The 23,598-nt window shown below is 37.9% G+C and overlaps 1 protein-coding gene across 1 annotated transcript in view; it reads right to left on the bottom strand.

Moving 5' to 3' along the window:
* The window catches only part of NEURL4 (neuralized E3 ubiquitin protein ligase 4), a 169,815-nt gene that overhangs the window by 101,705 nt on the left and 44,512 nt on the right, over window positions 1–23,598 (bottom strand). Inside the window, exons 9-12 of the mRNA XM_053718447.1 lie at window positions 19,060–19,241; window positions 18,771–18,856; window positions 18,279–18,441; window positions 17,870–18,065 (exon numbers count right to left, since the gene is read on the bottom strand). Of these exons, the coding sequence (XP_053574422.1) occupies window positions 17,870–18,065; window positions 18,279–18,441; window positions 18,771–18,856; window positions 19,060–19,241 (627 nt within the window). The remainder of the gene's footprint in view (window positions 1–17,869; window positions 18,066–18,278; window positions 18,442–18,770; window positions 18,857–19,059; window positions 19,242–23,598) is intronic.

Below are 23,598 nucleotides of genomic sequence, written 5' to 3'. Positions count from 1 at the left end.
AAATTGTTGCAAAGTTCTTACCGGTAACACTCTAATATCAGGGTACAAGTAGAGTGTTAACTGTGTATGTTTTTTCGGCTGAGTGAGTTTTACACATACATATTTGGGTATTATATTTTCTCCTTTGTAGGTAAATATACTTTCAAATAACCTCCAAAAGCTTTCAGTATTCCAGTATATTATATTGTATCATGGGTAAATGACATGAGCATGTATATTGGTGGTCTTGAGCTAACTTTATGCAGCGGTGAAAACATCAACCCAGGTTACTCACGGTTATCCGGCCCCACTCTGCGGGTAGTTAGAAAGTGTCCAGGCACTCCTCCTTCTCACCAGACAGCCGTTATCCAGTATAGAACTAGTAGCTTAAAAGATCTCCGCGGTGTATCTCACACACCAAAAAGGATCCAATCTTACCACAATTGCGAAGAAATAAGCATTCACAGACCAAGCTAAATCAACACTGTGTATTTATTACATCGAAAAAACAAAGGTTCCACCACTCCACACACATAAGCTACATCCAACGCGTTTCCTGCTGCTAAACAGCACTTCGTCAGGGATACTCACAGCTGTCTGATTGCACCTTTTATCACACTCACTATTCATTCTCAGGATTTAAAGGTATACTACCGCTTATATATTTAGCGGCATGTTTGTGATCTATACGTCATTCAATTTGGTGCATCATTATCACATCACAATATTTAAAATAACAATCTTAAATTTACAAGCACATTGTATCTAAAAATATATAGTTAGAAACATTAACACAAATGGTGGGAAAAATATCTAATGCTATATAAACAAATACTTTTACTGTCTCAGAATTTTATATACCGCTGAGCTATTACATAGTACACAAATGAAAGGGCATATATTAAATATAAGTATAGCCGTATATTAAGGACTAAGCACAATAAATTAATAATAATCCATTGCAATATAATCTAAAGCCTCTAGTAATAGCTATATTTTGAAAAACTTTTCACCTTTATTTATTAATAGTTATATCTAAATATTTATCATCCTATGGAGAAAATTTCGAATACTATTAACTATCGATTTTAACTTAGTTACCTATATAAAGTTTTACATCTGAGTTTTCGTTTATGCCTAAAGGACTCCCTGTCTTTAAAGTATAAATCCAGTACACTTCTCTCCTATTAAGCGTCTGTGATCTATTGCCACCTGTATTCAGCTTGGGCACATGATCAATACCTTGAAATGAAAATAAAGTATTGATATATTTTAATTCACTTATATCAAAGTTATCATTCCTTCTATGTTGGGCAAAATGTTTCGCCACTGGTGTCTTTGGCACCTCACTCTCAAGAGACAGTAGGTGCTCTCTCACTCTATCTTTGAGCATGCGTGTCGTTCTACCAGTGTATTGAAAAAAACAAAGTTTGCAAGTGATAAGATACACTATATATCTGGAATTACAATTAAGGTGATGGTTCACCATGTACACATTACCTGTTACTGTAGAGTTAAAAGTATCACTCCTAACCAAGTATTTACATGATTTACATGGTGTGCCACCACACCTATAGTTCCCATTTTTCTTTTTAAGCCACATTCTATCCTCTTTTTTCTCCTTGTTAGAAAAATTTCTTTTAAGATTGTTCTCTATGGTTTCTGCTCTCCTTGATACACACCTGATTCCTTTGTCTATGACTGTTTTCAATTTTGGATCATTTCTTAGTAGTGGGCTAAATTTCTGAATAATTTTACAAATTTCTGAATATTGTCTACTATATTTAGTGGAAAAAGTTAACTTATCCATATTTCCTAAAACTTTATCCTGTTTGTTTTTATCCTGCAATAAAGCTTTCCTGTCCATGGCCTTAACCTCTTCCATGGTTATTTCTAGATCTCTTTTCTTATAACCCCTATCCATCAGTCTATTTTTTAATATCGTGGTACAAGATAGGGAAGCATATGTATTGGAAGCTGAAAGGCAACTATCAGATGAAAATACATACCACAAATTAACATATAACCCCACAGAGCGGTTTAATAATGAGTTAAAAATTTTGTTAGATGAAGGCGTTCACCAGGGTTTTTTGACACAAGCACAGGCAGAATGCTTAGTAAATGAGAGCCCTACAGTAACTGTATTTAAACATCTCCCTAAAGTTCATAAATGCGCATCAAGACCGCCGGGGAGGCCCATTATCTCCACAATAGGAACCATAGGAGAAAACCTAGGGAGATGGATTGACGAATTTCTACAACCCATAGTAAAAAGCTTACCAGGTTATCTTAGGGATACGAAACACCTACTACGTAAGGTGGAAGATCTAGGATGGGATAGTGAATCACTGTTCTTAACCATAGACGTAGAATCGTTATACTCCTGTATACCGCATAGGGAGGGATTAACTGCCCTTAACGAAATGCTACATACGTATACTAAATTTGAGACATGCTTTATTGAATATATTGTGGATATAGTCCAATTTCTTTTAACCCATAACTATTTTCTATTTGAAGGCTGTTTTTATGTACAATGTCAGGGCACGGCGATGGGGGCGAAATTCGCCCCCTCGTATGCTAACTTATATCTTGGATATTTTGAATTGAAGAAAATATTCACTACTAATAATCCTTTTCAAAACCGTATTTTATTCTATACTAGATTTATAGATGATTTGCTAATAGTCTGGAAGAATGGTGATTCAACTATAGAACAGTTTATGGGATATTTAAATGACAATAATAACAATTTGAGGTTTACATTCTTTTGCTCTGAGAATAGTGTAGATTATCTAGACCTAACGATAAAAGGAGATGTAGATAAAGGATGCATTACAACAGAAATATTTAGAAAAAAAACATCAGGCAATACCATACTTAGGGCAGATTCTGGCCATCCCTATAGTGTGAAAAAGGGGATCCCTAAAGGCCAGTTTATGCGCTTAAAACGTAATTGTAGTAGTGAAGAGAATTACTCTATACAAGCTAATATATTAAAAAATAGACTGATGGATAGGGGTTATAAGAAAAGAGATCTAGAAATAACCATGGAAGAGGTTAAGGCCATGGACAGGAAAGCTTTATTGCAGGATAAAAACAAACAGGATAAAGTTTTAGGAAATATGGATAAGTTAACTTTTTCCACTAAATATAGTAGACAATATTCAGAAATTTGTAAAATTATTCAGAAATTTAGCCCACTACTAAGAAATGATCCAAAATTGAAAACAGTCATAGACAAAGGAATCAGGTGTGTATCAAGGAGAGCAGAAACCATAGAGAACAATCTTAAAAGAAATTTTTCTAACAAGGAGAAAAAAGAGGATAGAATGTGGCTTAAAAAGAAAAATGGGAACTATAGGTGTGGTGGCACACCATGTAAATCATGTAAATACTTGGTTAGGAGTGATACTTTTAACTCTACAGTAACAGGTAATGTGTACATGGTGAACCATCACCTTAATTGTAATTCCAGATATATAGTGTATCTTATCACTTGCAAACTTTGTTTTTTTCAATACACTGGTAGAACGACACGCATGCTCAAAGATAGAGTGAGAGAGCACCTACTGTCTCTTGAGAGTGAGGTGCCAAAGACACCAGTGGCGAAACATTTTGCCCAACATAGAAGGAATGATAACTTTGATATAAGTGAATTAAAATATATCAATACTTTATTTTCATTTCAAGGTATTGATCATGTGCCCAAGCTGAATACAGGTGGCAATAGATCACAGACGCTTAATAGGAGAGAAGTGTACTGGATTTATACTTTAAAGACAGGGAGTCCTTTAGGCATAAACGAAAACTCAGATGTAAAACTTTATATAGGTAACTAAGTTAAAATCGATAGTTAATAGTATTCGAAATTTTCTCCATAGGATGATAAATATTTAGATATAACTATTAATAAATAAAGGTGAAAAGTTTTTCAAAATATAGCTATTACTAGAGGCTTTAGATTATATTGCAATGGATTATTATTAATTTATTGTGCTTAGTCCTTAATATACGGCTATACTTATATTTAATATATGCCCTTTCATTTGTGTACTATGTAATAGCTCAGCGGTATATAAAATTCTGAGACAGTAAAAGTATTTGTTTATATAGCATTAGATATTTTTCCCACCATTTGTGTTAATGTTTCTAACTATATATTTTTAGATACAATGTGCTTGTAAATTTAAGATTGTTATTTTAAATATTGTGATGTGATAATGATGCACCAAATTGAATGACGTATAGATCACAAACATGCCGCTAAATATATAAGCGGTAGTATACCTTTAAATCCTGAGAATGAATAGTGAGTGTGATAAAAGGTGCAATCAGACAGCTGTGAGTATCCCTGACGAAGTGCTGTTTAGCAGCAGGAAACGCGTTGGATGTAGCTTATGTGTGTGGAGTGGTGGAACCTTTGTTTTTTCGATGTAATAAATACACAGTGTTGATTTAGCTTGGTCTGTGAATGCTTATTTCTTCGCAATTGTGGTAAGATTGGATCCTTTTTGGTGTGTGAGATACACCGCGGAGATCTTTTAAGCTACTAGTTCTATACTGGATAACGGCTGTCTGGTGAGAAGGAGGAGTGCCTGGACACTTTCTAACTACCCGCAGAGTGGGGCCGGATAACCGTGAGTAACCTGGGTTGATGTTTTCACCGCTGCATAAAGTTAGCTCAAGACCACCAATATACATGCTCATGTCATTTACCCATGATACAATATAATATACTGGAATACTGAAAGCTTTTGGAGGTTATTTGAAAGTATATTTACCTACAAAGGAGAAAATATAATACCCAAATATGTATGTGTAAAACTCACTCAGCCGAAAAAACATACACAGTTAACACTCTACTTGTACCCTGATATTAGAGTGTTACCGGTAAGAACTTTGCAACAATTTGATTCCTGTAGAAAACTAGGTTGTGGCAACGATACATATGAGACTACAAACCAATTTGCAAAAATATAACAGTTTGTTTTGGTTGCACACAGCTGGAAGTTGTTACATGTCTTATGGCTCAAAAGCACAGTTTTTGCAACAGTGTGTCTTTGTTTGAAGTGAAATTCTCAAATTGCATATTATACTGTGACAAGTCAAGCGCATAGTGCATAAGATAATATTTTGAAGCCATGGATCAGGAAGAAATTGTAAACAGACGAGCAAAACTTGATTTACTCATTAAAGGGGACACCACTCCTAAACACACACCTGTAGATTTGAGCACATTGTTTTCTATGAAAGAGAAATTAACCATTAAGGAACTTAAGACATGGTGGGAAATGGAATTCTTACTACTGTATATAAATGAGGAAAAAATACCACGAGGCCTCAGAATGAAAAAGTACCCAGCAGCAGAAAAAATGGATGTGGTTTTTATGAAAGAATGGAATCAGAATTTAACTGATTGCTCTGTGATTCTTATGAAGCAACTATTAAAGAAAAGAACAGAGGAAAGAGAAACCACTCTATGTGAGCTAGCTGAGATACAAATACAGATTGATGATCTTAAAGAAGATGAGAGATTTGAAGATTATATGAAACAACTGAAAGATACAACTGAAAGAATTGATAATGAAGTGGTCGCAAGAAAATTGGGCAAATATCAAAGAGATTGTAAGGACTATGATTTAGATATAGTTTATAGTTGGAACACCAATACTCAGCAAAATAAAAGAAGAAGTCATCAGAACAAAAAGAATAAGGGAAAAAGGGTGGAAGGAGACATGTCCAGTAATAAAAAGGAAGCACAAAGAAAAGTCACCTTTTCAAGCACAGAGGGCAGTTCATATGCATATAGTCCAAGATCATCTACACCCATGAGTGAGGAAAATAATGAAAGAGATAATTCTCTAGGAGCAAGACCTAAAGAAAAAGTGGAACACAGATCACTGGTGGATCTGGGGATTACCCCTAATATGTCCGGCCACGAGCATAAAGTAAAAGATGGAGACCCAAAAAGAATAAAGAAGAAAAAGGAAGAAGATCAAAAAGCGAAATATCCCAGCAGGCTGACCAGAGCAATGAGAGAAAAGAAGGATCAGAACTAGAGAGTATAATAAATTTATCATCTGTCCCATTAACCAACATACAGAAGATTGCACTCTCGAAGGGAATGGGTTTCTCTCCAACAAGAAATATGGACTTATTTGATACCATTGTTGACCTCAATAAGTTTGTACGAAAGGTCACTTTAAAAAGGCATTTTTTTAATGAGGATCCATCTTCCATTTATGACAGTGAGATAGTGGATACGGGTATGGCTGAAAGTAGTACAATGGGCACTGATATAGATTCACTAACTTTTAATGAATTGTGTGATACCAACAGTTTAAGGATCTTAAATAGTGAAAGCTTGAGATATGATCCCAGTAATTTAAGTATTCCAAGCTCTACACAAAAAATAGGACACACAAGTAGTTTTTATCCTATACATGCAAGAGGGGATCTAATTGAGGTATTTCACGCAGTGGTGGAAGAAGAATTGACACAATTGTACAACACAAAAGTAAAAGATACACACACAAAAAAGAATAAAAGGGATAATTTGTCACACCAGGAGAGAAAAGCACTAAAAGAAATTAGGGATAATACCAACATAGTAATTTCTAAATCTGATAAGGGTGGCACTATCGTGGTACAAGATAGGGAAGCATATGTATTGGAAGCTGAAAGGCAACTATCAGATGAAAATACATACCACAAATTAACATATAACCCCACAGAGCGGTTTAATAATGAGTTAAAAATTTTGTTAGATGAAGGCGTTCACCAGGGTTTTTTGACACAAGCACAGGCAGAATGCTTAGTAAATGAGAGCCCTACAGTAACTGTATTTAAACATCTCCCTAAAGTTCATAAATGCGCATCAAGACCGCCGGGGAGGCCCATTATCTCCACAATAGGAACCATAGGAGAAAACCTAGGGAGATGGATTGACGAATTTCTACAACCCATAGTAAAAAGCTTACCAGGTTATCTTAGGGATACGAAACACCTACTACGTAAGGTGGAAGATCTAGGATGGGATAGTGAATCACTGTTCTTAACCATAGACGTAGAATCGTTATACTCCTGTATACCGCATAGGGAGGGATTAACTGCCCTTAACGAAATGCTACATACGTATACTAAATTTGAGACATGCTTTATTGAATATATTGTGGATATAGTCCAATTTCTTTTAACCCATAACTATTTTCTATTTGAAGGCTGTTTTTATGTACAATGTCAGGGCACGGCGATGGGGGCGAAATTCGCCCCCTCGTATGCTAACTTATATCTTGGATATTTTGAATTGAAGAAAATATTCACTACTAATAATCCTTTTCAAAACCGTATTTTATTCTATACTAGATTTATAGATGATTTGCTAATAGTCTGGAAGAATGGTGATTCAACTATAGAACAGTTTATGGGATATTTAAATGACAATAATAACAATTTGAGGTTTACATTCTTTTGCTCTGAGAATAGTGTAGATTATCTAGACCTAACGATAAAAGGAGATGTAGATAAAGGATGCATTACAACAGAAATATTTAGAAAAAAAACATCAGGCAATACCATACTTAGGGCAGATTCTGGCCATCCCTATAGTGTGAAAAAGGGGATCCCTAAAGGCCAGTTTATGCGCTTAAAACGTAATTGTAGTAGTGAAGAGAATTACTCTATACAAGCAAATATATTAAAAAATAGACTGATGGATAGGGGTTATAAGAAAAGAGATCTAGAAATAACCATGGAAGAGGTTAAGGCCATGGACAGGAAAGCTTTATTGCAGGATAAAAACAAACAGGATAAAGTTTTAGGAAATATGGATAAGTTAACTTTTTCCACTAAATATAGTAGACAATATTCAGAAATTTGTAAAATTATTCAGAAATTTAGCCCACTACTAAGAAATGATCCAAAATTGAAAACAGTCATAGACAAAGGAATCAGGTGTGTATCAAGGAGAGCAGAAACCATAGAGAACAATCTTAAAAGAAATTTTTCTAACAAGGAGAAAAAAGAGGATAGAATGTGGCTTAAAAAGAAAAATGGGAACTATAGGTGTGGTGGCACACCATGTAAATCATGTAAATACTTGGTTAGGAGTGATACTTTTAACTCTACAGTAACAGGTAATGTGTACATGGTGAACCATCACCTTAATTGTAATTCCAGATATATAGTGTATCTTATCACTTGCAAACTTTGTTTTTTTCAATACACTGGTAGAACGACACGCATGCTCAAAGATAGAGTGAGAGAGCACCTACTGTCTCTTGAGAGTGAGGTGCCAAAGACACCAGTGGCGAAACATTTTGCCCAACATAGAAGGAATGATAACTTTGATATAAGTGAATTAAAATATATCAATACTTTATTTTCATTTCAAGGTATTGATCATGTGCCCAAGCTGAATACAGGTGGCAATAGATCACAGACGCTTAATAGGAGAGAAGTGTACTGGATTTATACTTTAAAGACAGGGAGTCCTTTAGGCATAAACGAAAACTCAGATGTAAAACTTTATATAGGTAACTAAGTTAAAATCGATAGTTAATAGTATTCGAAATTTTCTCCATAGGATGATAAATATTTAGATATAACTATTAATAAATAAAGGTGAAAAGTTTTTCAAAATATAGCTATTACTAGAGGCTTTAGATTATATTGCAATGGATTATTATTAATTTATTGTGCTTAGTCCTTAATATACGGCTATACTTATATTTAATATATGCCCTTTCATTTGTGTACTATGTAATAGCTCAGCGGTATATAAAATTCTGAGACAGTAAAAGTATTTGTTTATATAGCATTAGATATTTTTCCCACCATTTGTGTTAATGTTTCTAACTATATATTTTTAGATACAATGTGCTTGTAAATTTAAGATTGTTATTTTAAATATTGTGATGTGATAATGATGCACCAAATTGAATGACGTATAGATCACAAACATGCCGCTAAATATATAAGCGGTAGTATACCTTTAAATCCTGAGAATGAATAGTGAGTGTGATAAAAGGTGCAATCAGACAGCTGTGAGTATCCCTGACGAAGTGCTGTTTAGCAGCAGGAAACGCGTTGGATGTAGCTTATGTGTGTGGAGTGGTGGAACCTTTGTTTTTTCGATGTAATAAATACACAGTGTTGATTTAGCTTGGTCTGTGAATGCTTATTTCTTCGCAATTGTGGTAAGATAAGATAAAAAGCAGCAATGGAAGAGTTAGTTACTATATAAAATATGTAAAATATCTAATACCAGTACGGTATAAATAGTCGCAAACACCTCTTAGCAGTCAAATAGGAAAGTTTTTATTTATGATAACTTCCTCACACCTCTATACCTCAGGCTGAGCTGAGGAGTCATACCGCACAAAGGCCGGAGTTGCCCATAGAAAAACGGCAAGGGCTATCTGCTTGTATCAGATCCGCTGTCAGAATAGGCTGTCAGACTTGGAAAGCTAAGCGATTAAACAGAAGCCGGCACAGAGATAGGTGACAAGATCGCAAGATGTCTAACTCACTCCGCTCCACATAACTTAAGAAGAGAGGCGGGTCACGTGATCGGGCTAAAAAAAAAACTGCGTCACTGTAAAAGTGCGTTTTTCTGTCTGTCAGGGTGCCAGGAATCAGACTGAGACGAGAAGTGCAAAAATAATCACACCTTTATTAATAGCAAAAAATAATAAAAAGTTCACAAGTCAAATAACAAGCCAGGAGTCAAAACCAGAGCTGGTAGTCAGACGAGCCAAGTCAGGAGCCAAAGCGAATAGTCAGACGAGCCGGAATCAGGAACAAGGAAAACAGCAGAGTCAGGAACAAGCCAGGGATCAGGAACCAGGAAGGAAGTCAGGCAGCCAGGTAAAACACAGGAACTCTCACAAACAGGTCTGAGACAACGCAAAGGCAAAGCATACTGAACAGAGGCCCTTTAAATAATAAGTGATGACATCACAATTCTGAGACAGCATCCTGTCTCACATGGATGATGCACACAAGTCTGGCCATAAAAGGAAGTGCAGGAAATGAGCAGCATCCCCCACAATGCACCATAGTCAGGAAGAGAGGTGAGTAAAATGTCTGCCAGCAGCACATGGCAAACACAACAGGGAAAAACCCTGACACTGTCCGACCTGAAGAAAAGATTAAGTACCCTGCTCTACATCAGACCTTCCTATAACAATAAAGAATGATCCTTTTCACAAACACCTATGTTATTCCAGACTAGTCCCTTTAACCCTTCAGCCACACTCTCTAAAAACTAAGGGTAAAAATTATTAACCCCTTAAAGTTTCCCCCATCAAGTATCACATATGCCAGTGACTGCCAAACTGCCCAACTGTGAACCTAACTATAAGGTCTTGTCCCAGGAATTGATCCACTAGAGGAATTAACCTCCAAAGTGCTGTCCGTCAGTACCTAGAAGGCAAAGGCACTTACCTGTGGATCCAGCTGCTGGGCAGGAACAGTTTCCTAGATGTGATAGACACTTTACTCTATATCAGGGACCTAAAGAAAAAGAAAGAACAGAGTAACCAACCCTGGCTTTCTAAAAAGAGGTAGCAATAAGGTTAGAAATAAAGCAAAGACAACTTTGCCGCTTTCTTTTTTTTTATTTATGTTTTCTTTTTATTTTCAATTCAAATCAACAGGTATACATATGAAATATCAACAGTTTACAATCATAGCTGGATAAATAAATCTTTAAAAGATTAATGTTAGGCTGAGTATAGCATAGCAATTTTCATGAGTATAGTCCTTATTGTAAGATTATACCATAGTCCAATGTCCTTTAATTAGTCCATCGTGTGCTGTGGCTTTAGAGCTCTTGTGATTAGGAAGAGTTAGAGTTTAGCAGGTGTAGAGGAGCTCCTGTTGTTTCAAAGATAGGACTGATGGTATCTTTGCCCAATTGGGATGTTGGTGTACTATCCCCATGACATAGCATATCATACGAGTGAGTCAATGAGAGTAAACTTATCTCAACAAAAATTAATACATAACATAAATTAAGGAGAGAAAGGGAAAAAGAGTAGAATAGGGGAAAAGAGGGGAAATAGAAAGATATTAGGGATCTAACAAGATAGCCGTGTACACATACAGTGGTCTCAATTCTCTGCTTCATCTAATGTTGTTTACTTGCCAACTCAACTGGCCTGTAGTTAGTATTTCTATGCATTGAACCATACATGGATCATTACTTGTTGTATATGATAAGGGAAGAGATGTCTTGGCGGGGGGGGGGGGGGGGGGGGGCTTCTTATAGAATTTAGAGGAGTGACCGTTTGTTGATATGAATCTATGTAGCAGCGAGTGTGAAGGATTCCCATAAGAAAAGCATATCTTGATATAAGGTGATTTGGCCTATTTTGAGGTAGTGTAATCTTTCCAGGAGGAGGTTTCTTTGAACCAGTGTTATCCATTCTTGGATAGAGGGGATTAATGCAGATTTCCATTTTCTAGGGATTAGCTGATTTGCAGCATTGAGCATTAAGTGATAAAGGTGTTTTCTGATTTTACAAGTGATGGCGGGGGGTTGACATAGTAAGACTAAGTCTGGGGTGGGAGATATGTTTGTGCTTAATATTTTATTAATATGTTTAAAAATTTGTGACCAGAATGGTTTTATAAGATCGCAGTCCCACCAAATGTGGGTAATATGTCCCTCTTGTGTGCAACCTCTCCAGCATAGCATTGATGAGTTTTTGTATATAGATTTTAATCTTGCTGGAGTTAAGTACCATCTCATCATTATCTTAATATTGGTCTCTTTAGCTTGGGCTGAGTGTGCAGAGTGTGTTAGGGTGTCGAATCTGCGTGCCCAGAGTTTGGGGGTAGTATTCGTCTTGAGTTCTAGGTCCCATCGTTTTGTGTAAGAAGGGAGATGTGGGAAAGTCATTTGCAGGATCAGTTTGTGTAGTTTGGAGATTGTTCTGGGTGTATTTTCTATTGATTGGCATATTTGTTCAAAGGGAGTGAGAGGTCGTATTAGGTCTTTTATATCCTTGTGTGTGGTTATGTAATGTCTTGCTTGGTTAAGACGGAACCAAGAGGACAGAAATGGATGATTTAAAGATTCCAGTTGGTTATTGGTCTTGATTTTGTGATTATTATCTGTCAAGAGGTGCATAGGGAGTGATCTAGTAGGTCTTGAAATCTGGGGGAGCGTTTGGTGGAGGCCTGGAGGGAATTCTGGATTATTTAAAAGTGTGGTGAGAGGAGAATATCGAGAGGAAATTTTGTTCAGTGGTTTGTTGATTTGTCTCCAGTCTGACCACGTTTCATTTGTTATGGATGAGGAGGATATACTGTGTTTATTGAAGAAACCAGGGTTCCAACATATCTCATCTAAGTTATGTGACAAGGAAAGGGCGTTTTCTAACTGTACCCATTGTTTGGGGTTTGGGCCACTGATTTTGCACCAATCCGAGATTCTTTGCAACGAAATGGCGAGTTTATAGGATCGGAGATGAGGGACCCCCAGACCCCCTTCCCTAGGAAGTTTATGAAGCGTATTTTTATTAATTCTAGGAGGTCTTCGCCTCCAAATATAATCATTTATAATTTTTTGCAAGATGTCTAGGTCTTTCTGGGTGCCTGGGATGGGGATTGTCTGAAGGATATATAAGACTTTTGGCAGTAGAGTCATTTTTGTTGTGTGGATTCTGCCTAGCCATGAAAAGTTTTTGGGTAGCCAAGTTGAGATAAGGTTTTTAAATTCTGAAATTAAGGTACCATAGTTATGTATGCGGAGGTCTGCTATATTGGGGGTAACGCGTATGCCTAAGTATTTTAAGAATTTTGTTTGTAATTTAAGGGGGCAAGATAGTTTTAGTTCATCTAGGGATTGGTTGGTAAGACTAATAGGGAGATATTCAGATTTTGTCACATTGATTAGGAAATTGGATACAGTCCCATATTGGTCTAACTCTGAAATAGTTGTTTTAAGGGAGGGGAGTGGGTTAGTGAGAGTCAGGAGAATGTCATCTGCGAATATGGCTAGCTTGTGAGTTTGGTCACCGACCACTATTCCATGTATCTGATTGTTATGTCGTATTTTAATAGTGAGCGGCTCTAAGGCTAAGATAAATAAGAGTGGGGATAAGGGGCATCCCTGCCTGGAACCATTTCTGATTTCGAAGGGGTCAGAGAGCGTACCGTTTATTCTGATTTGTGCTGTGGGGTTGGCGTATAAGGCTAGTATTTTTTGAATAAAAGAGTCTGGGAAGTTGTATCGTCTTAGGGTTTCTTGTAGAAAGGTCCAGTCAAGTCTGTCAAATGCCTTTTCGGCGTCAGTCAATAGGAAAACAGTCGGGGATTGGGTTTTCGAGATGTGTTCTAAGAGATTGAGAACTTTAACTGTGTTATCTTTAGCCTCTCTGTGGGGCACAAATCCTACTTGGTCTTGGTGGATTATGGACGGTAGGATTTTATTAAGACGGGTGGCTAAAATCTTGGCGTAGAGTTTTAGATCTATATTAAGTAAGGAGATGGGTCTAAAATTGGCTGGGGAGTCAGTAGTTTTACCTGGTTTGGCAATAACAGAGATATTTGCTTGGAGCATGTTGTCAGAGAAGGGACATGAAGTATTTATATGATTAAATAGGTTTGCTAAGTGTGGGGTTAGTAAATTTGCAAATATTTTATAATAGAGACCTGTATAGCCGTCTGGGCCAGGGGCTTTGTTTTGTTTTAACTGTCGAATTGCGTCTTTTACTTCTGAGGTAGATATAGGTTTTTCCAGTAATTCGCTTTGCTCAGGGGTCAATTGTGTGATCGGAATATTTTTAAGGTATTGATATCAAAGTTGGCGGTGTTTTTGGGTGTCTCTGTTGGGATATAAATTATAAAGTTTATGGTAAAATAATTTGAATTTGTTCGCTATAGTGTGTGTGTCTTCTATGATTTTACCTTGAGCTGATTTTATAGAGTGTACATAGGTTTTCTGTTGTTTTTTTAGAGCTCTTGCAATGTATTTCCCTGGCTTGTTACCCTCTCTATAAAAATTTTGTTGAAGAAATAGCAATTGCCTTTGTGCCTTGATATGAAGGATGGAGTTCAGTTTGTCTCTCTTTACTCTGAGTTCTTCCAGAACAACATTATCCAGGGGGTTGATTTTGTGTGCGTAATCTAGGTGCGATATTTCAGAGGTTAAGCTTTCTATTTCTAGTCTACCTTGCTTTTTGATTTGTGCTTTTGCTTTAATGAATTCTCCCCTAATAGTACATTTGTGGGCTTCCCAAAGGGTTGCCACATTCACATCTGGAGTGTTGTTGTGTGCAAAATAATCTTTTATATGACTTGCAAAGAGCTTTGTTTGAATTGGGTCTAACAGTATGGAGTCGTCTAATTTCCATTGGAAGGCCCTAAGTGGAGCAGAGGGCCAGCTAATATGGCACGAAACTAGGGAGTGATCGGACCAGGAAGTATGTTTTATCTGTGAATGTTTGGAATGAGATAGGAGTAAGTGATCCACTAATATGTAGTCTAATCTAGAATAATTGCGTTTGGGGTGAGAGAAAAAGGTGTAGTCACGTTTTTGAGGGTTGAAGTATCTCCACACATCATGAATACCTAAGGACTTAAATTTCCGCCAAATCTTGGTTAGATTTGGGGTTTTGGTTCTGGATTCTGGGTTTGAACAATCAACCGTGGGGTCTAGAGGGAAGTTAAGATCTCCAGCTACAATAAGGGAACCTTTTAATTCTTTTACAATTAAATCTGTAATCGAGTTTATAAATTGGTCTTGTCTGGAGTTAGGAGCATAGGCATTAACTAAGGTTACCGGCTTACCAAATAGTAAGCCTTTTAGGCAGACATATCTACCTTCCTTGTCTGAAATGCACCGTATCTTAGTGAAAGGTAAGGATTTGTGGAGCAGAATACTGACCCCATTGATTTTCTTATTAGGGTTTGTGCTGTGGAAGTGCTGTGGGTATTGTGGGGAGAAATATTTGGGAATATTTTTAGATTTAAAGTGCGTCTCTTGTAGCATCAATATATGCCCACCTTTTTTCTGGAGGTCATTGATGGCCATTCTCCTTTTTTGGGGGCAGTTTAGACCTTTAACATTTTGTGTAAAAATAATTAGTTCATGTGGTAAGTGTCTATTCATTTTGGTTATGTGAGAAAGTTAATTATTATTTTGAGGGATGGCATCAAATCTGATAAGTTAGTTATCATGTGTGCACACGGTAAGAGACAGAAGAGGGGAGAGGTAGAAAGAGCAGAGAAAGGCAGAGAAAAGGGTATAAAGAGAGAGAGAAGTAAGAAACAAAATACAATTTTAACCTTAAGTACATTAAACATTCCTAAATTCAAGGAGATAAACTCCCAACTGTATGAGAACTATTAAACATTGCTAATAACTAACAGTCAGCAAACTGTAACTATCAAGCATTTCAGTGCAATAAAAGGAACTAAGAAAAAAACATTTTGCAGCGATAAACCAAAAATAAAGAGATATGGACCCCAATCTGATCTGGGGTAGAGAGAGCGGTAACAAAAGGTGAGGTATACCACTATATGTTAAAGTCAGCTTATATCACCTCTAGGAGACATCTGGGGTGGAGCGGGCTTCTGTGTTCTTTTTTGGCGGATTGGAATCCATTCCTTCCGCTGCGGTAGTGGCTGTGGACCTGAGGTATTGTGGTCTTTGGTATGGGCAGGAAGGCCCTCATCTAACTGTGGCGGTGGTATGTCTAATTCTTTGCAGATAGGTAAGATGTCATCTGTAGTGGAGCATGACAGGCGTCTGCCCTTCCATAGTATTATCAAGTGAAAGGGGAAACCCCAACGATATGGGATGCTTCTCTTTCTTAGGAGCGTTGTTTTTGAGATCCCTGCGTTTGGAGAGTGTTCTTTGAGATAGGTCAGCGAAAACCTGTATCTCCACGTTATCATGCCTGAGGGGTTGTTGTTCCCTTGCAAGTTTCATTAATTCTTCTTTTATTTGGTAATTGGTGATTCGGGCTATAACGTCCCTTGGCGGTTGGCCTATTTGTGGTTTAGGGCGCAGAGCTCTGTGAGCCCTGTCAATATCAATTTTTGTCTGAGTTTCTTCTTTTCTCAGGGCGCTGAAAAAGTTTTGAAGGTATTGCTCTAGATCAGGTGTTGCAACAGCTTCAGGAATACCTCTCAGTCTAATGTTATGACGCCTGCTGCGGTTTTCCGCATCGTCCAGTTTGTCTTCCAGCTCTGAAATGTTTGCACCCTGACGTTGAAGTGTGTGTTGGAGCTCTGAAATAGCTTCTGCCTGAGCATCTTGTGAGTTTTCAAGTGATTCAACCCTGTGTCCTATTTCTGAGATATCTTTCTTGAGGTCAGAAATCTCATCCTTAATGCATTGCTTAACTTGCATGATTAGTGATGAAAAGTCCTTTTTTGAGGGGATTGAGTGGAATAGAGCTGTAGGTATAGTAATGCTTTCTGCAGGTTGATCACTCTCAGATTCTGATGAACTTTGGCCTGAGACGAGATCAGGGGGGTCAGCTTCTTCTGAAGCATTGGCTTTAGCTTCCAAGGTCTTAAAGAATGTATTTACAGTGTGAGAAGTGGTTTTCAGCTGTTTGTTGTTTTTATTTGGTTTACTGCCTTTCTTTGGAGACATTTTAGCGTTGTTAGAGATGTATGTAACACCAGTTAGGAGCTACAAAGAAATGAGAGGTGTCTCTAGGATCTGTATTGACAGTTATGCCCCTTGCAGCAGGAGTAAATAGGTTGCAGCGTGGTCTTTCAATTGAGGTTTAGGAGGGCGCCCCCAAGTCCTTTAACTATTTAACTCTTGATGTGGAAAAGCTTATGTTGGCAATAAGCTATGTGTGGTGTTGCCCTTCTGCGATTATATCAAAGTTCTGTACTATATAGGCATGTAGGGGTTAATGCTTGATCCTTTTATGTTACCTTATGTGCAAACGCTGCAAGATGATCATACAGGTTGTTAGTACAGTCATATCCTCATTATTAAACAACCGGACATAGGTCTAGCTGATAGATGTGATTACCTCTGTTGCCCCAATCGTTAGTGCTGGGCATCTCTTTTTATTATGCGAGGTGCGCGTAAAACTTTATGTTAGGCTGCGGCCTATCGCGGGACTCACCTCCGCATCAGAAAGCCGTGACTTGTTGCCGCTCCAGTTTGCCTCGATCTTATTCCCTCAGCGGTTATGGGCTAACTGTGAGAGTCGATGTAACAATGTCCAGCTTAGAAGCATTGGTGGGTATGTGAAGGCCGCAATCATGCGTTCAATCTGAGGAGGTGCTCCGGTGTTTAAAATTTGCAAAATAGACGGTCCCGGGATGATTAGCCTCAGAGTGGATGTGTTTGCCACTAATTGTGACCGTTAGTTTGAGTAAGGCATGAGCCTAAACCGTCCTCATACAGATAGGGCTGAGGAGCTCTAAGAGAAAGCAGCCATCTCCTAGGCTGGCTAGCTCCGCCCTCCAACTTTGCCGCTTTCTAACTGCTAACAGCCACCATTACTCTTACTAAAGAGATTGACATGGACACAGCATAGCACAAATCCTTGCTTGCAGGGAAAAGTACCCATAAAAGGATTAAATATCTTCAGACACCATCTTCGCACATCCTCCATTGACAGAGGCAAAGAGAATGACTGGAGATTATGGGTAAGGGAAGTGACACTTAACAGCTCTGCTGGGGTGCTCTTTGCCTCCTCCTGCTGGCCAGGAGTTGAAAATCCCACTAGTAATTGGAATGAAGTTGTGGACTCTCCATTCCTTAGAAAAGAAATATCTTTTCTGTTTATTTTTTTAAATAGATAAGAGAATGAATAAATGATTAGTGAAACCAAAAGACAGAATTGCTTTTTTCTCCCTTGCATTCATGCATGACATATTTACCCTCCCCACCGTTTCCTACCTGCTTGACATGACAATGGCATCGTTGAATTCACTGCGAGAGTTGTTCCTCAGAGCAGTGCGGCCCCCATTGGTGATCAGAGCATTACTGCCATGCAAGTGATGGAATCGTAAATCAGAGAGAGACTGAACTGTGCAAGGAGTCCCAGGTGTGAGAGCAAGTGCTTCCTCCTCATCACCAGGAAGAGACAGCGTATCTGAGATAAGGAAAAAGAAGATGAGGAATAAGGGTCTATAGAGAACAGGAGAAAATTATCTGCTGGGTCTTGGAAAGAGTGAATTTCTAGTGATCAGAGTCCTCGTAGGTGTGCCACTGACAGTGTGAAAATGTGCTACAGAATGACTTCAGAAAGAAAGTTATTGTGATGAATACAGAAAATTATGAAAGGAAAATACAAACACACACATACCTGTCTCATCTAATATAGTGGCCTGTGCTGCCTGTCCATAGAGATCTACAACAGCAAAAACGTTGGTTGGGACATTCCAAGCTGCAACACCTTGGGCAACCCCATTCACAAAGAAATTCAAAGTGCCATCATCCCGACGTACCACCCCAACTGTGTCACCTGCCTGAGAAATATGGAAAAATTTGGTGAGAAAGATGGCTCTGACATTGAACACTCAAAGACTTCTCCTTCAATAACGATATCCAGCGCTACAGAATATGGCAGCGTTATACAAATAAATGATATTAATAATAATAATAAAGGCTATTTTGTCTAAGTATCTAATGTTATTTTGAACTCCTATGTAGACATTAAGCAGACATAGGGTTTGATCTTTCTCTTCTATCCTTGAGTTAATCCAATTTCTGATCCTTCCACCCAATTCTGATTTTTACTCCACATGTTTTCCTTACACAACCCTTTAAATAAATGAGGGGATTTCTTCTGCCTGACCTTGAGTCGATCTAAGTTGTGTCCATATTCGTCCAGAATTGTTGTCCCATTGTGCATCACCCCATTACCAGTCATCATCCATGTTCCTATGAAAGAAAGAATGCTAAAATCAGATGGGGGGGGGGGTTAAAACATAATATCGCAGTAGAAAAAAATTCCCTCGTTGGTTCCTTAAGGGGAAAAAAAGTTGTGACTTCTAAGTTTCATATTAGTTTGTGAGCCTCTGAGTAGTAATGAAAATATTAAATACAATTTTAAAAGTTATAACATTAAGGATGCTAGGACTCACCTGAACGCAGATTTGTCATAGTGGATGGAAGCTGCAGGTAGGTAGGATTATGCGTTGTGACACCAATCTCAATAGACCCTGCCCACTTATCCACCATCTTATCTATACGGACCTGAAAGACCTCATTATTTTGCAGGGGCCGGTTACTGAGGACCACACCATGGTTGAAATCATCTGTGGCACTAGACAAGAAGAAGAGAGGCATAGTAACAACAAGAACAATGGTGAGAGCAGACTTCATAAATACGATACAATACATAAGACTGTCTTCCATAAACAATATTAACAAAAACAGACCAAAAACACATTATATGGTTCAACATGAGAGTTGGAGGAGAGTTTAAAATGCAATATACCTTTGAATGTGTTATGTTTAATTTAATATGCACTCTTGTCATGTGACTTGCCTGTAGAAAAGGCTGGTCTTACTGATCTCACAGTTTTCAAACCAGTGGAAACACTCAGTCTGCCATCTGACAATTCAGATATATTGGGAAAAAACATTACATTTTAATTTAGAAAACAATTAGGTTACTTTCTAATAAAAGTGCATGCTCATCAGTTTATACCATAACTTATGGAACTGCAACAATGCTGATGTAGGGCTCTAAAATATTCTGTAGGACTCCCCATATTTGCAAGGTCACTATGATATTTCATGTCCCTGTAAATTAGACCACTGTTTCTTAAGAGCAGTCATCATGGTCCACTAATAGCAGAAAAGAGATGAAGCTAAGGGGCAAATTAACCTCTTAACTAACCATATATGTCAATAAAACAGCAATATGAAGACCATACTGTACTACTTAATCAAATATACGTATAACCTAATTATCTTAATGCTAAAAGTTGCCAGTCTACCCTGTGACCGATAGCATAGCTTCAAAATCATTAGTAATTAATCAATATAACCTTTTAATAAAATATTAATAATAATTTGTTATTATTAAACAGATACTTGTTGCTATGTTTAACCCTGAAAAACAGAATTTATGCTTACCTGATAAATTACTTTCTCCAACGGTGTGTCCGGTCCACGGCGTCATCCATTACTTGTGGGATATTCTCCTCCCCCACAGGGAAAGGCAAGGAGAGCACACAGCAAGAGCTGTCCATATAGTCCCTCCCAGGCTCCGCCCCCCCAGTCATTCGACCGACGGTTAGGAGAAAAAAAGGAGAAACTATAGGGTGCCGTGGTGACTGTAGTGTATAGAGAGAGAAATTTTTCAAACCTGATTAAAAAACCAGGGTGGGCCGTGGACCGGACACACCGTTGGAGAAAGTAATTTATCAGGTAAGCATAAATTCTGTTTTCTCCAACATTGGTGTGTCCGGTCCACGGCGTCATCCATTACTTGTGGGAACCAATACCAAAGCTTTAGGACACGGATGAAGGGAGGGAGCAAATCAGGTTACCTAAACAGAAGGCACCACGGCATGCAAAACCTTTCTCCCAAAAATAGCCTCCGAAGAAGCAAAAAATATCAAATTTGTAGAATTTGGCAAAAGTGTGCAGAGAAGACCAAGTTGCTGCCTCACATATCTGATCAACAGAAGCCTCGTTCTTGAAGGCCCATGTGGAAGCCACAGCCCTAGTAGAGTGAGCTGTGATTCGTTCAGGAGGCTGCCGTCCGGCAGTCTCATAAGCCAATCAGATAATGCTTTTCAGCCAGAAAGAAAGAGAGGTAGCAGTAGCTTTTTGTCCTCTCCTCTTACCAGAATAAACGACAAACAAAAAAGAAGTTTTGTCTGAAATCCTTTGTTGCTTCTAAATAGAACTTTAAAGCACGGACTACATCTAAATGGTGTAACAAATGTTCCTTCTTTGAAACTGGATTCGGCTTGTTCAGAGCGGCAAGGAGAATGACTGGGGGGGCGGAGCCTGTGAGGGACTATATGGACAGCTCTTGCTGTGTGCTCTCCTTGCCTTTCCCTGTGGGGGAGGAGAATATCCCACAAGTAATGGATGACGCCGTGGACCGGACACACCAATGTTGGAGAAAAGCTGCACTCAGAAGCCACAATGCATTGCCACTTTGGAACATGACTAGGCTAGTAAGAAATTCTGGAGCAGAATACATTCAAATCTGCCAATAACCAGCCTTGTCGTGCATAGATATGGCAAAGGAATATGCCTGGCGCACAACTTCACTAAGGTCAATATCATACTGAGGCTGTACAGCACTTTGTAAGCTAAAAAGGCCTTTTAAACTTTTTTGGATAAGAATAGATCAGCACCTATAAATGTGCCGCTAGGCGCTTATCTGGAAGCATATTAAGCCACTGATTGGTACAAATACTCTAGTATACTAGATAGTCAAAAGGCAAACCAGTGCATAGAGTGTACCCACCAATCAATACCTGTGTAAGCTCCAACATTGTTACCAGATACGTGCCAATCTCAAGCATTTAGTCTTTAAATGCCCATAATAGTTAAAAAAACGACATGATCTAATCTGATAGAGCATGTCATTTTTCGACTCTTGACCCTGTTCTACTGATCCAATATGCAGCACTAGTCGCACAACTGAGATGTGCAACTGGCGCTGCTGATTGGATCAGCACGGTTTCCGCTCAGGATGAGTAGTGCACCATGGGTCCTGAGCAGCACTTCTACTGTGTGTTTAAACTCTTTGTGGGGGTTAAACAAAGAGTAGAGCAGGGTCAATAGTCATATAATTACATGCACTAACAGACTCACGCATGTCATTTTTTTCGACTATTATGGCCCTTTAAGCACTTTTTAAGCTTGTTGTTTGAAACTGTGGCTCACTGTTGTCTATTATGTAATTTTAACGTGTTTAAACAGTTTAATTATAAAATGCTGTAATGAATTACAGTATTTTTGTTATACGTTACATAATTTTAGTGCGTCTGTCACTGCAATTAAAAGATTATTGTCAGACATCCTTAAAACATTCAGGTTTGCTTAACACTTGGCCTTTTTAGCCCCTGACAATGAATGTTAAAAATATATCTTGATTCGAACATCTTTCATAAGAACAAAATGTAAAATCTTTAATTTTCATGAAAAATAAATGAAAAAACTATGTAAAGTTTAAATTGTTTTCTGACCATCTTTGTCTTTGATTATATGAATATAAGTGAATATGTATTCACTGTACGGCGCAGTGGCGTATTTAGGTTTTGTGCTGCCCTAGGCACTCAAAATTCTGCTGCCCCCCCCTCCAAAGTTTTACGCCTATTTTCTCCCTCAATATTTTTTTGGGTCCGTGTGTATTTTTGTTGTTTTGTTTTTCATAACAATTCAAAAGAAAATGGGCTAACAAAACAATGGCATACAGGTGGGTTGAATTGCATGCATCTCATACTAGAAGGGAGAGAAAAGAAGGGGGGGAGAAAAGGGAGGTAAAGAAGTTTCTTAACAAGAAAGCTTCCACTACAAAAATGCTGGTGGCTCTAAATGAAGCAACAGTTTAAAGGAGCACTGCCTGTGAAGAGCGACCATCAGCGCATGTGCCTTGTCTTCTCTGTAAAAGCCTGCACTTTATCGCTCACTGTACTGTGTGCTGGCTTTTAGGGAGAGGATAGGGCAGATGTGCTGCCCCTCCCAAATCTGCTGCCCTAGGCACCGGCCTTGTTGGCCACCCTAGGCCATAATATGCCAACATTTTTCTGTCATGATTCAGATAGAGCATGCAATTTTAAGCATCTTTCTAATTTACTCCTATTATCAATTTTTCTTCATTCTCTTGGTATTTTTATTTGAAAAAGCAGGAAAGTAACCTGGGTAGCGATTGGTTGTCAAATGTAATGTTGACAAAAGGAGTAAATTAGAAAGTTGCTTAAAATTGCATGCTCTATCTGAATCATGAAAAATATTTTTTTAGTTTCATATCCCTTTAAAGGGACATAAAACAGGTTGAGATCTGTGCATATCCTAAAAGGTCTAATTATTTAAAAATAGTTTGCATAAAAAAAAAAAAATACTTAAAAAATTGCTGGCAAGTATTTTAAAATAATTTTCAAAAATAAGCTAAATGAATTACATAGCTAAGCTGCCTGGAGCAGCCAACTCCACCCCCCCCCCTTTCAGTGTTTGGAAACAGGCATTGTATTTTAACTGACTTCACAGCTTCTAGGCATGCTCCAGCAGATAATCCCTATGCACCTTTGCATTCTACCAAAATTATATATATATATATAGCCATAGAAGGAAATGTGTGGGGAGAGTGAGTTAGAGCTTTATAATTCAGAAACTGCAGTATAAATTTGCAGGTAAAGGTAATGTAATGAAAGTATTAAAAACCAGATACAGGGTGCGCTAATGAAAGCTGCTAATATGATAGAATAGAGGATAGAATAAAGCTAATATATGCAAACATAAGCTAGTGTTAAGAAACGGCTCATAAATATAGTTAATACAATAAAATATATTTTAATATATTTGAATAAACCCTAATACATGTAAACTAGCAATATAAAAATACATAATAAATGAATAAATGAGTAAAATAAAAAACCACCGGTGGTAAGAAAATCAGGGGATATAAATGAAAGTCCGTGGTGGGCTTTAAA

The sequence above is a fragment of the Bombina bombina genome, chromosome 6 (assembly GCF_027579735.1).
Source record: "Bombina bombina isolate aBomBom1 chromosome 6, aBomBom1.pri, whole genome shotgun sequence".
Taxonomy (NCBI): domain Eukaryota; kingdom Metazoa; phylum Chordata; class Amphibia; order Anura; family Bombinatoridae; genus Bombina; species Bombina bombina.
This window is presented reverse-complemented; position numbering and strand designations above follow the sequence as displayed.